The sequence below is a fragment of the Nicotiana sylvestris genome, chromosome 12 (genome assembly GCF_000393655.2).
Source record: "Nicotiana sylvestris chromosome 12, ASM39365v2, whole genome shotgun sequence".
Classification (NCBI taxonomy): domain Eukaryota; kingdom Viridiplantae; phylum Streptophyta; class Magnoliopsida; order Solanales; family Solanaceae; genus Nicotiana; species Nicotiana sylvestris.
In genome coordinates, this window is record NC_091068.1 from 22662526 (window position 1) to 22676673 (window position 14148).

General features: G+C 41.8%; 1 protein-coding gene across 1 annotated transcript; it reads left to right on the top strand.

Annotated features, from left to right (window-relative positions):
- The first annotated feature begins 13288 nt into the window (after positions 1–13288).
- Positions 13289–13774, top strand: LOC104231780 (agamous-like MADS-box protein AGL62). Its single transcript, XM_070165122.1, has one exon. It carries the CDS (start codon positions 13289–13291, stop codon positions 13772–13774), a length of 486 nt encoding a protein of 161 aa, XP_070021223.1.
- Positions 13775–14148: the final 374 nt, after the last annotated feature.

A 14148-nucleotide genomic window follows, 5' to 3' on the forward strand; every position in this document is an offset into this window, starting at 1 on the left:
AATTTTACAAAAAAACCTCCCAATTCTACCCAAATCCCTAATTTTCTACCATGAAAGAGCATAAGTTGAGGTTAGAAATCAATGTATGTTGATGGTAATGGAAGAAAACGTGTCAAAATATACTAACCTTCAAAGTGGGGATGAAATTCTTCTTCAAAATCATCTTTAGGTCGAGCTCTAATGTGAAGATGGTGAAAAATGAAGGGAATCCCGTCTGTTGAACATTTAAGTCATTAGGTGTCAAGTCTTCTTCGCGTTTGCGAAGGGCCTGACGCGATCGTGAAGTGCAGCAGCCCAAGTGGGATTAGCGCCTAGGTTCGCTTTCGTGTAGAGTTACTAGCCAAATTCCCCCAGAATCCCAGAAACCTTTGCGTTCGCGAGAGGGTGGTCGCGTTCGCGATAGGGTAAGTGTCACGACCCCGATTTCCCACCCTCGGGAGTCATGATGACGCCTACTGATGTGAGCTAGGCAAGCCAATTATTGAATAAAGTACCTTTTTACCCATTTTATACTCTTTAACATTTATAAAATAATAACGTGTAAACAATGAAAATTTAGAGTAAGCGGAAGAAAAGCATTAAAGTATCTCAACATGTAACTAATACAACTATTTAAGCCTTAACCACCCAGAACTGGTGTCACGGTGTCACAGACAATCAAAGATTTACTACATACAAAGTCAAAAAAATAAACGATACACTCATTCTGAATGAAGGAAATGAAACAGGGATAAAGGGATAGAGGGAGATGCCAGGGCCTGTGGATGCATGTAGGTCTACCTTGGATCTCCGCGTGGACTGAAGGTAGCCACCCGATCTGTGGTCCAAAAGCTGCTCCGGGATCTGCACATAGTGAAGAATGTAGTATCAGCATAACCGACCCCATGTGCTGGTAAGTGCCTACCATAACCTCGGCGAAGTAGTGACGAGGCTAGGACCAGACTACCAAATAAACCTGTGCAATTCAACTATATACAGCGAAAAAGGAGAACAGAAATAAACAATCAAATATGGGAGGGGTAGCATGCTGTGGGGGAGATATCAATTCTGAATAGAAAGACAGCAGGTAATCGAAATAAACAATATATCTCGGATATCAACAAAGAACCAGAAATCAATAAGTGCACGACATCCCCCTCCGTGTTTTTACTCTCGTCCTCACCAAAGCAATCGAATAATGAAAATGTGCACGGCATCACCCTTCGTGCTTTTACTCTCGTCCTCGCCATATAATCAATATAATTGGCATGGAATTGTACATCGTGCGGCACGGCATCACCTTTTGTGCTTTACACTCTTTCCTCACAAATCATACACGACATCACCCTTCGTGCTTTAACACTCTTCCTCACCCAAACAACAATCACAAACAATAGGACAAGGGAATAAATGAAATTACGATAAGGATCCTGACAAGGGGACAATAGTTCAACAATCAAGTCCGGGCAAGGGAATAACATGAAAAGAAATATCAACATCCCAGCAAGGGAGATAACATTAAAAGCAACAATATCCCGGCAAGGGAGGTAATATAATTATTCTTTTCTTTTTTTTCACTTTTACTTCACAACTCACTTCACCACTTTGAGCCAATGCTCTAAAAGGTTCAATTTTCACTTATACTTTCACATTTCATTGTACAACTCAAGCCAATGCTCCTCAATGTTCAAATGTCACAATTACTTCCACAAACTTTGCCCAACAATAGAAATCATCATCAAAGCGTGAATAATACAACGAAGTCATAATAGTCACAATATAAGACTCAAGGGCATGCTTGACACCAATGTATAGATACTCGTCACCATGCCTATATGTCGTACTGGACAAATACCACATAGCAGATAGGACTCGACTCCTAATCCCTCAAGCTAAGGTTAGACCAAACACTTACCTCGATGCCACGAACACAATTCACGTCTCAAATATCGCTTTAACTCTTGATTCCACCACTAATTTGCTCGTATCTAGCCACAAGTTACTTAAGTACATCAATAAATGCTAAAGGAATCAATTCTAATGCATGAAAATGAGTTTTTTAAAGTTTTACCCAAAAAGTCAAAAATCGCCCCCGGGTCCACATGGTCAAAACCCGAGGTTCGAACCAAAACCCGATTACCCATTCCCTCACGAACCAAATATGTAATTTGTTTTGAAATCGGACCTCAAATCGAGGTCCAAATCCCCAATTTTTGAAAAACCTAGGTTCTACCCAAAACACTTAATTTTCCCCATGAAAATCATTGATTTTGAGTTGAAATTATGTTAAAAGATGTTAATGATTGAAGAAAACGAGTTAAAATTGACTTACAATCGATTTGGAAGAAGAGTTGTTCTTGAAAAATAGCCGTAGGGAGTTTATGTTTTGAAAGGATGTGAAAAATGGTTGATTTTCGGGTAAGTAAAAAATTGCAGGTTGCAGATATGGGAATTGTGAACCCCGACCTCAGCTAGGTTCGCATTTGTGAAAAGGTTCTCGCATTTGCGAGATGGGAATTGCGACTACTGTGTCGTATTTGTGACTGTTGGCTGAAGCTGGGGGGAAATTGCATTTGCGATCAAAAACCTCGCAATTGCGATATAGGATGGCCTAGGCCGCTTTCGCAATTGCGACAAGGCCCTCGCATTTGCGAGCCATGCGAAGTCTGCAAGCCTATACACCAGCTAAAAACCTGCAATTCACCAAGTCCAAAATCCACCCTGTGGCCTATCCAAAACTCACCCGTGTCCTCGGGGCTCTAAACCAAGCATGCACACCAACCTAAAAATATCATACGAACTCGCACGTTCATTCAAATCACTAAAATAACATCGCCAACTATGAATTTAGCATCAAAATCATGGAATTTTTTAAGAACTTCAAATTTTCAATTTTCTCAAAAATGATCCAATTCATATGTAAGACCTGTACCGGGCGCCGGAACCATAATACGGGCCCGATACCATCAAGTTCTAATCACAATTTATTTTCAAATTTCATAAATAATTTCAGAAAATAATTTTCTTAAAAAATTTATTTCTCGGGCTTGGGACCTTGGAATTCGGTTTCGAGCATATGCCCAAGTCCCATATTTTCTTATGGACCCTCCGGGACCGTCAAATCATGGGTCCGGGTCTGTTTACCTAAAATATTAACCGCAATCAAATTAATTCATTTTATAGTCAAAATTTATTATTTTTCCCAGATCTTCACATAATGGCTTTCCAGCTACGCGCCCGGACTGCGCACGCAAATTGAGGTGATGCCGAAAGAGGTTTTAAGGCCTCGAAATGCAGAACTCACTTTTAAAACATGTGATGACCTTTTGGGTCATCACATTCTCCACCTCTAAAACAATCGTTCGTCCTCGAACGGACATAAGAAGGAAGTACCTGAGTCGGGGAAAAGATGGGGATAACGGCTCCGCATATCGGACTCAGACTCCCAGGTCGATGCCTCAGCAGGCTGACCTCTCCACTGAACACAAACAGAAGGAAAACTCTTCGATCTTAACTGACGAACCTACCGGTCTAGAATAGCTATCGGCTCCTCTTTGTAAGACAAGTCCTTGTCCAATTGGACAGTACTTAAATCTAACACGTGGGATGGATCGCCGTAATATTTTCGAAGCATGGACACATGAAACAGTGGATGCAAGGCTAATAAGCTCGGCGGCAACGCAAGTCTGTAAGCCACCTATCCCACTCGATCAAGAATCTCAAACGGGCCAATGAACCTAGGGCTAAGCTTGCCCTTCTTCCCAAATCTCATCATGCCCTTCATAGGCGACACTCGAAGCAATACTCGCTCATCGACCATGAATGCCAAATCTCGAACCTTATGGTCGGCATAACTCTTTTGCCTGGACTGAGCTGTATGAAGCCTATCCTGAATAATTCTGACCTTGTCCAAGGCATCCTATACTAGATCCGTACCCAACAACCGAGCCTCCCCCGGCTCAAACCATCCAACCGGCGACCGACACCGCCTACCATACAAAGCCTCATACGGAGCCATCTGGATACTTGACTGGTAGCTGTTGTTGTAGGCAAACTCTGCTAAAGGCAAAAACTGATCTCACGAGCCTCCAACGTTAATGACACAATCTTGGAGCATATCCTCCAAAATCTGAATAGTCCGCTCGGACTGCCCGTCCATCTGAGGATGAAACACTGTGCTCAACTCAACCTCGTTGAACTGCTCTCCAGAAATGGGAGGTAAAATACGTACCTCGATCCGAAATGATAGACTCGGGCACACCATGAAGGCGTACAATCTCCCGGATATAGATCTTAGCTAACCTCTCGGAAGAGTAGGAGACTGCCACAGGAATGAAATGTGCTAACGTGGTCAGCCTATCAACAATAACACACACTGCGTCGAACTTCCTTTGAGTCCGTGGGAGTCCAACAACGAAGTCCATAGTGATCCGCTCCCACTTCCACTCGGGAAGCTCAATCCTCTGAAACAAACCATCGGGCCTCTGGTGCTCGTACTTAACCTGCTGACAATTCAAACACTGAGCCACATACGCAACGATATCCTTCTTCATTCTCCTCCACCAATAATGCTGCCGCAAATCCTGATACATCTTAGCGGCGCCCGGATGAATAAAGTACCGGGAACTATGGGCCTCCTCTAAAATCAACTCTCGGATTCCATCCACATTAGGCATACAAACTCGACCCTGCAATCTCAAAACTCCATCATCACCTAAGGTAACCTGCTTGGCACCTCCGTGCTACACTGTGTCTCTAAGGACACACAAATGAGGATCATCATACTATCGATCTCGGATACACTCCAATAAAGATGAACGAGCGACTGTGCAAGCTAACACACGGCTAGGCTCAGAAACATCCAACCTCACGAACTGATTGGCCAAAGCCTGAACATCCAAAGCAAGCGGTCTCTCACCAACCGGAATATAAGCAAGACTGCCCATACTGGCTGACTTCCTACTCAAAGCATCGGCCACCACATTGGCCTTTCCCGGATAATATAAGATGGTTATATCATAGTCTTTCAACAACTCCAACCACCTTCTTTGCCTCAAATTCAACTCTTTTTGCTTGAACAAATACTGCAGACTCTTGTGATCCGTGAACACCTCACATGCCACACCATACAGATAATGCCTCCAGATCTTCAATGCGTGAATAATGTCTGCTAACTCCAAATCATGAACTAGATAGTTTTTCTCATGAATCTTTAACTGCCACGAAGCATAGGCAATGACCTTGCTATCCTGCATCAACACCACACCAAGTCCAATACGAGATGCATCACAATAAACTGTATAAGGCCCTAAACATGTAGGCAAAACCAACACTGGTGCCGTAGTCAGAGTTGTCTGGAGGTTCTGAAAGCTCGCCTCACACTCGTCATACCATCTGAACTGGGGCCCCTTCTGGGTCAACCTGGTCATCGGGGCTACAATAGATGGACCCCTCTACAAACCGACGATAATAGCCTGCCAACCCCAAGAAACTCCAGATCTCTGTAGCTGATGCTGGTCTAGGCCAGTTCTTGACTGCCTCAATCTTCTTTGGATCAACATGAATACCCTCTGCGGATACAACATGACCTAGGAATGCAACTGAACTCAACCAAAACTCATATTTCGAAAACTTAGCATACAATTGACTATCCCTCAAAGTTTGAAGAACCACTCTAAGATGTTGCTTGTGCTCCTCCAGGCTACGGGAATAGATCAAAATATCATCAATGAAGACTATCACAAACAAATCCAAGTAAGGCCTGAACACTCGGTTCATCAACTCCATAAAAGTTGTTGGGGCATTTGTTAACCCGAATGACATCACCAAGAACTCATAATGCTCGTACCGAGTGCGAAAAGCTGTCTTAGGGACATCAGATGCCCTAATCCTCAACTGATGGTAGCCCAATCTCAAATCGATCTTCGAGAAGACCTTGGCACCAAGAAGCTAATCAAACAAATCATCAATCCTCGGCAATGGATACTTATTCTTGATTTTAACCTTGTTCAACTGCCGGTAATCAATACACATTCTCATCGATCCATCATTCTTCTTAACAAACAACACCGGCGCACCCCAAGGCGAAACACTAGGTCTAAAGAAACCTTTTTCAAGCAAGTCTTGCAACTGCTCCTTCAGCTCTTTCAACTCAGGCGGGGCCACACGATACAGTGGGATAGAAATGGGCTGAGTGCCCAGAGCCAAATCAATGCAAAAGTCAATATCCCTGTCGGGTGGCATACCCGGCAGGTCTGAAGGAAATACCTCAGGAAACTCATGAACAACGGGCACCGAATCAATAGAAGGAACCTCAGCACTAGAATCACGAACATAGGCCAAATAGGCCAAACACCCCTTCTCGGCCATATGCCGAGCCTTCATATATGAGATAACAATATAGGTAGAATGACCAGGAGTCCCTCTCCACTCTAAACGAGGTAAACCCGGCAAGGCTAAGGTCACAGTCTTGGCATGACAGTCCAAGATAGCGTGATAAAGTGATAACCAGTTCATCCCTAATATGACATCGAAATCAACCATGTCTAGAAGGAGTAAATCTACACGAGTCTCAAGACCCCCAATCATAACTACACACGAACGATGGACTCGATCTACCACAATAGAATCACCCACTGGTGTAGACACATAAATAGGAGTACTCAAAGAATAACTAGGCATGACCAGATACGGTGCAAAATAAGATGATACATAGGAGTACGTAGATCCCGGATCAAATAAAACTGAAGCATCTCTGCTACAAACCAGAACAGTACTTGTGATAACCGCATTGGAAGCCTCAGCCTTGGGCTTGGCTGGAAGAGCATAACATCGGGGCTGGGCCCCACCACCCTGAACTACATCTTTGGGACGGCCTGCTACTGGATAGCCTCCACCTCTAGCGTCCTGAGCTCCACCTCTAATACCTCTACATCCACCTCTAGCACCTCTACCCCCACCTCTAGCTAGCTGGGCGGCCTGTGGAACACTCGGTGCCTGAACCATGGCACGGGAACCCTGATGCTGAGAGTTGCTCGGTGCTCGAGGGCAAAACCTAGCAATGTGACTCATATCACCACAAGTGTGACAAGCCCTCGGCTGCTGAGACTACTGACCCTGACGACCTGAATGACCACCCCAAAAACTCTGAAAAGCGGTGCACTAATAGGAGCTGATGGTGCACTGTAGGATTGCTTATCAAAATACTATATATGGGAACCACGACCACCTGAAGCACCGTGAGAAACTTGAAGTGCTGACTGAAAAGGTCTAGGAGGATGGCCTCTACCATACGAATCTCTGCCTCCAGACGAGGTACCGCTGAATCGGCCTGAATAATAAGGCTTCTTGTCAGACCCCTGACCACCTCCCTGCGATAGAACCATCTCAACTCTTCAGGCCACATTGACCGCCTCCTAGAAAGAAATCTCACTCCCAGTATCCCTAGCCATCTGAAGACGAATCAGTAGAATAAGTCCCTCAATGAACCTCCTCACTCTCTCTCTCTCTCTCTCTCTCCCTCTCTCTCTTGGTGGGAAGTATGATAAGAGCATGATGAGCCAGGTCGATGAATCGGGTCTTATACTGAGTAACAGTCATAGAACCCTGCTGGAGATGCTCAAACTGCCTCCGGTAGATCTCTCTCTGAGTAATAGGGAGAAACTTCTCTAGAAAATAATTGAGTAAACTACTCCCAAGTTAAAGCTGATGATCCGGCTGGTCTAGCCAAGCAATAATCTCTCTACCAAGTCTTGGCAGATCCAGACAAGCGAAAAGTAGCAAAATCGACCGCCTAGGTCTCCACGATCCCTATGTTCCTGAGAACCTCATGACAGTTATCTAGATAATCCTGGGGATCCTCAGAAGATGCACCGCTGAAAGTAGTAGTGAAGATCTTGGTGAACCTGTCCAACCTCCACAAAGCATCGGCAGACATAGTTGTTCCATCACCAGTCTGAGCTACCATACCCGGCTGTACTGCTCTAACTGGTTGAACTGCTGGAGTCTGGAACTAGGGATCTACCTACTCCGGAATGCGAGTGGCAGGAGTCTGGGCTCCTCCTCAAGCCTGAGAAACGGCTGGTGCAACAGGAAGCAAGCCTGCCTGGGTGACACTCTCCATAAGACCCATTAGACGGACCAGAGCATCCTGGAGTACTGGGGTAGTAATAGACCCCTCTGGGACCTGAGCTAGGCCCACCGGAACTGCCGGGGCCGGAACCTCATCATCAAAGTCAACCTGAGGCTCCACCGCTGGTGCTGCTGCTCTGGGTTGAGCTCTGCCCCTACCTTGGCCTCGCCCCCTGCCCCTCATGGGAGCTACTACTGGGGGCTCGGGCTGCTGGTCAGTGGATGAGGAAGCGCATGTTCTCGCCATCTATGGAAGAACAAAGTAGAAATTCAATTAGCATTGAGAAACCAAACCGCACGACAGAAAGGAATAAATGTGAAGTTTTTCCTAACTCTGTAGCCTCTAGGGATAAATACAGACATCTCTGTACCGATCCCTTAGACTCTACTAAGCTTGTCTATGAACTGTGAGACCCATGTAACCTAGAGCTCTGATACCAACTTGTCACGACCCGGATTTTCCACCCTCGGGAATAGTGATGGCGCCTACTGATGTGAGCTAGGCAAGCCAATTATTGAACAAATTACCTTTTTACCCATTTTATACTCTTTAACATTTATAAAACAATAATGTGTAAACAGTGAAAATATAGAATAAGCGGAAGAAAAGCAATAAAGTATTTAAACATGTAACTAATACAACTGTTTAAGCTTTAGCCACCCAGAATTGGTGTCACAGTGTCACAGACGATCTAAGATTTACTACATACGAAGTCAAAAAAATAAACGATACACTGTTTCTGAATGAAGGAAATCAAATAGGGATAAATGGATAGAGGGAGACACCAGGGCCTGCGGACACCTGCAGGTCTACCTTGGATCTCTACGAGGACTAAAGGTAGCCACCCGATCTACGGTCCAAAAGTTGCTCCGGGATCTGCACGTAGTGTAGAGTGTAGTATCAGCACAACCGACCACATGTGTTGGTAAGTGCCTAGCCTAACCTCGGCGAAGTAGTGACGAGGCTAGGACCAGACTATCAAATAAACCTGTGCAATTCAACTATATACAGCGGAAAAGGAGAATAGAAATAAACAATCAAATATGGGAGAGGTAGCATGCTGTGGGGGAGATATCAATTCAGAATAGAAAAACAGCAAGTAATCAAAAGAAACAATATATCTCAGATATCAACAAAGAATAGAAATCAATAAGTGCACGGCATCACCCTTCGTGCTTTTACTCTCATCCTCACCAAAGCAATCAAGTAATGAAAACGTGAATGGCATCACCCTTTGTGCTTTTACTCTCGTCCTCGCCATATAATCAAAATAATCAGCACGGAATGGTACATCGTGCGGCACGGCATCACCCTTCATGCTTTACACTCTTTCCTCTCAAATCATACACGGCATCACCCTTCGTGCTTTAACATTCTTCATCACCCAAACAACAATCACAAACAATAGGGCAAGGGTATAAATGAAATTACGATAAGGATCCCGACAAGGAAACAATAGTTCAACAGTCAAGTCCCGACAAGGGAATAACATCAAAAGAAATATCAACATCCCGGCAAGGGAGATAACATTAAAAGCAATAATATCCCGGCAAGGGAGGTAATATAATGATTCTTTTCTTCTTTTTTTCACTTTTACTTCACAACTCACTTCACCACTTTGAGCCAATGCTCTAAAAGGTTCAATTTCCACTTATACTTTCACATTTCATTGTACAACTCGAGCCAACGCTCCTCAATGTTCAAATATCACAATTACTTCCACAAACTTTGCCCAACAATAGAAATCATCATCAAAGCATGAATAATACAACGAAGCCATAATAATCACAATATAAGACTCACGGGCATGCTTGACACCAACGTATAGATACTCGTCACCACACCTATACGTCATACTCGACAAATACCATATAGCAAATAGGACTCGACTCCTAATCCCTCAAGATAAGGTTAGACCAAACATTTACCTCGATGCCACGAACACAATTCACGTCTCAATTATCGCTTTACCTCTTTATTCTACCACCAATTCGCTCGTATCTAGCCACAAGTTACTTAAGTACATCAATAAATGCTAAAGGAATCAATTCTAATGCATGAAAATGAGTTTTCTAAAGTTTTACCCAAAAAGTCAAAAATCGCCCCCGGGTCCACATGGTCAAAACCCGAGGTTCGAACCAAAATCCGATTACCCATTCCCCCACGAACCCAAATATATAATTTATTTTGAAATCGGACCTCAAATCGAGGTCCAAATCCCCAATTTTTGAAAAACCTAGGTTCTACCCAAAACACCCAATTTCCCCATGAAAATCATTGATTTTGAGTTGAAATCATGTTAAAAGATGTTAATGATTGAAGAAAACGAGTTAAAATTGACTTACAATCGATTTGGAAGAAGAGTTGTTCTTGAAAAATTGCCCGAGGGAGTTTATGTTTTGAAAGGATGTGAAAAATGGTTGATTTTCGGCTAAGTATAAAAAAAATTGCAGGTTGCAGATATGGGAATTGCGAAGACGGTTCGCAATTGCGAACCCTGACCTCTGCTAGGTTCGCATTTGCGAGATAGGAATTGCGACTACTGTGTCGCATTTGCGACTACTGGCTGAAGCTGGGGGAAATCACATTTGCAATCAAAAACCTCGCAATTGCGAGATGGGATGGCATGGGCTACTTTTACAATTGCGACAAGGCCCTCACATTTGCGATATCGCATTTGCGAGCCATGCGAAGTCTGCAGGCCTAAACACACCAGCTAAAAACCTCCAATACACTAAGTCCAAAATCCACCCCGTGGCCTATTTAAAACTCACCCGAGCCCTCGGGGCTCCAAACCAAGCATGCACACCAACCTAAAAACATCATACGGACTCACTCGTGCATTCAAATCACTAAAATAACATTACCAACTATGAATTTAGCATCAAAATCATGGAATTTTCTTAAGAACTTCAAATTTCCAATTTTCTCAAAAACAATCCGATTCACGACGTTTCAAGTCCGTTTCTTACCAAATTTCACAGACTTATCTTAAATCATATATAAGACCTGTATCGGGCGCCGGTACCAAAATACGGGCTCGATACCATCAAGTTCCAATCACAATTCATTTTCAAATCTTATAAATAATTTCAGAAAATAATTTTCTTTAAAAAATCATTTCTCGGGCTTGGGACCTCGGAATTCAGTTCCGGGCATACGCCCAAGTCCCATATTTTCTTACGGACCCTCCGGAACTGTCAAATCACGGGTCCGGGTCGGTTTACCCAAAATATTGACCGAAGTCAAATTAATTCATTTTATAGTCAAAATTTATCATTTTTCATAGATTTTCACATAATGGCTTTCTGGCTACGTGCCCGGACTGCGCACACAAATCGAGGTGATGTCAAAAGAGGTTTTTAAGGCCTCGAATGCAGAATTCACTTTTAAAAGGTCATCACAGTAAGCCCTCCAGTGCTTCGCGTTCGCGACCGGTTTCCCATGTTCGCATAGAAGAAAACCACCCCAGCCCCAAGTTCCACTTCGCGATCGCGAGAGTGGCTTCGCGAATGCAAAGAACAATGCACCAAATATCAGAAACCTCAAAAGCTAGCAATTGCCTAAGTCCAAAATCGATCTGTAGCCTATCGAAAACTCACTCGAACCCCTCGGTCTCCAAACCAAACATGCACACAAGTGGAATAAAATCATACAAACTTGCTCACGCGATCAAAACACCAAAATAATACCTAGAACTACGAATCAAATATCAAAATGAATGAAATTTCCAAAGAAACTAAAGAACATGCAAATTTACAATCTGATGTGCGAATCATGTCAAATCAACTCTGTTTTACACCAAATTTTGCAGACAAGTCATGAATAGTGAAATGAACCTATACCAAGTTTCGGAATCGAAATCCGAATCTGGTAGCAACAAAGTCAGCCTACGGTTCAAATTTAGGAATTCTTTAAACCTTCAAATTACTAGTTTTTAACAAATCATGGTAAACCAAGTTAGGGACTTCTGAATTCGATTTTGGGCATATGCCCAAGTCCCAAATCATGATACGGACCCACCAGGACCGCCAAAATACTGATTCGGGTCCGTTTACACAAAATGTTGACCATAGTCAACTCAATTCATTTTTAAGGCCACATTTTTTTCAATTTTCACATAAAACTTTTTCGAAAAAAAATACGGACTGCACACACAAATCGAAAAAGGCTAAACGGAGCTATTCGAGGTCTCAAAATACAGAAATAAAGGCTAAAACTTAAAATGACCTATCGGATCATCACAAAAATCTATATATGTTATTTAACTTTTATTATTCATAACTCATCAATATCTAAACTTAATTATGACCACCTAATTTCTGAAGCTAAGACACGATTATTATCCAACTATTATCATAATTGGCTTCTCCTTAGGTTACAACTCAAAAGTAAATAAAAAAACATGATTGTCTTTAGGTTACAACTCAAACAATAAAAATTACGTATAGTATCTCTAATGTTGGGAGATATCGCCTTTTCTCGCTCACCATCATTTATTTTTAAAATAATCTTACTCTCTTAATCATTAATCAATTAGCATTTATCCCTACTAGCTAGCTGCATAATAACCAATTACACTAGATAGAAGGGTTGACAGTTGTAACTTGTAACAAACAATTAAGTCATTACTCTCTCTAGTCCACTCTAATTAATTTTTTTGATATTTTTTTGTTGTCCATAACATTTAAATTTTTTCTAACAAGAAATTAACTTCTTTTTTCCAAAGTTGTCATTGGAGCAAAGAGCCTAGGAGTATTTGTTTTATTTTTAATGAATAAATTAATATTAATATGATCAATTTAATTGTTAATTAATGTTAAAAGGTGGATTTCTTAATATGTGTGACAACAGCCAAAAAATCAATTAAAGTAAATTGGAGAGAGTACTTATTAAGGGATTTATCAAAAAAATAGTTGACTTTCACAAGTAATATATATGTCTTATCATTTTAATAATGCCAACTAAGGTGCATTGACTCTCGCATTATCAATCCATTAATAGGATAAGATTTTCTAACTCCCAAATTAGCACATTACATAGAAACAATAGTAAAAACATATTAAAGACAGCAAGTTTGAGAGTGCTCCAAAGCACCTTTAAATAGCCAATATTTTTTACTCTGAATGAAAACTCAAAAACCACGAGAATTATCTCTAATATTCTCTAGTGTCAGCCATGGCAAAGAAATCTAGCATGGGTCGTCAAAAAATCAAAATTTCCAAAATAGAGGTTAAGAATCATCTCCAAGTTACCTTCTCAAAACGTCGTTCTGGTCTTTTCAAGAAAGCTAGTGAACTATGCATACTTTGTGGGGTTGAAGTAGCTATCGTAGTTTTTTCACCTGCAAGAAAAAAAATTTCTTTTGGTCACCCTAATGTTGAGTCCATTATCGATAGGTTCCTCTCGAAAAATCATAATCCAATTTCTAATTCATCCCTTCATCTTGTTGATGCACATAGAAATGCTAGTGTTCAAGAGCTCAATTTGCAACTAACTCAGATTCTTTCTGAGCTTGAAATTGAAAAGAAAAGAGGAGAATCACTTGATCAAATGAGGAAAACTAGTCAAAATCAATATTGGTGGGAAGCTCCTATAATGCAACTTGCTTTGCATGAACTTGAACAATTAAAGGATTCAATGGAGGATTTAAAAAGAATGTGACAAATCAGGCAAGCAAGTTTATGGTTGAGACTGCTAATTCTTCTCCATATTTTGGTGTTAATGGTAATGGGATTTTTGATAACTATGATATCAAGCTAGCTCGAAACTTGGTTGCTTCAAATAATCTTCACAACCATAACTTTAGTTTTCAATCAGCTGGAATTTTTTTTTTTTTTTTGGTTCTCCTTTCTTTTGATCAATTAAAGCCAACGAGTACCTCACTAGCATGCCTTAATTTGCTCTGTGTTTTTCAAGTTCTCATTCTGTGAACTTATTGCCTATTAGTTACAAATGGTTGCCCTTATAAATCAATATTTTATTAATAGCAAATACTCCTTGCAAACCTTTTACATGCTATTATCATGGTATTATTC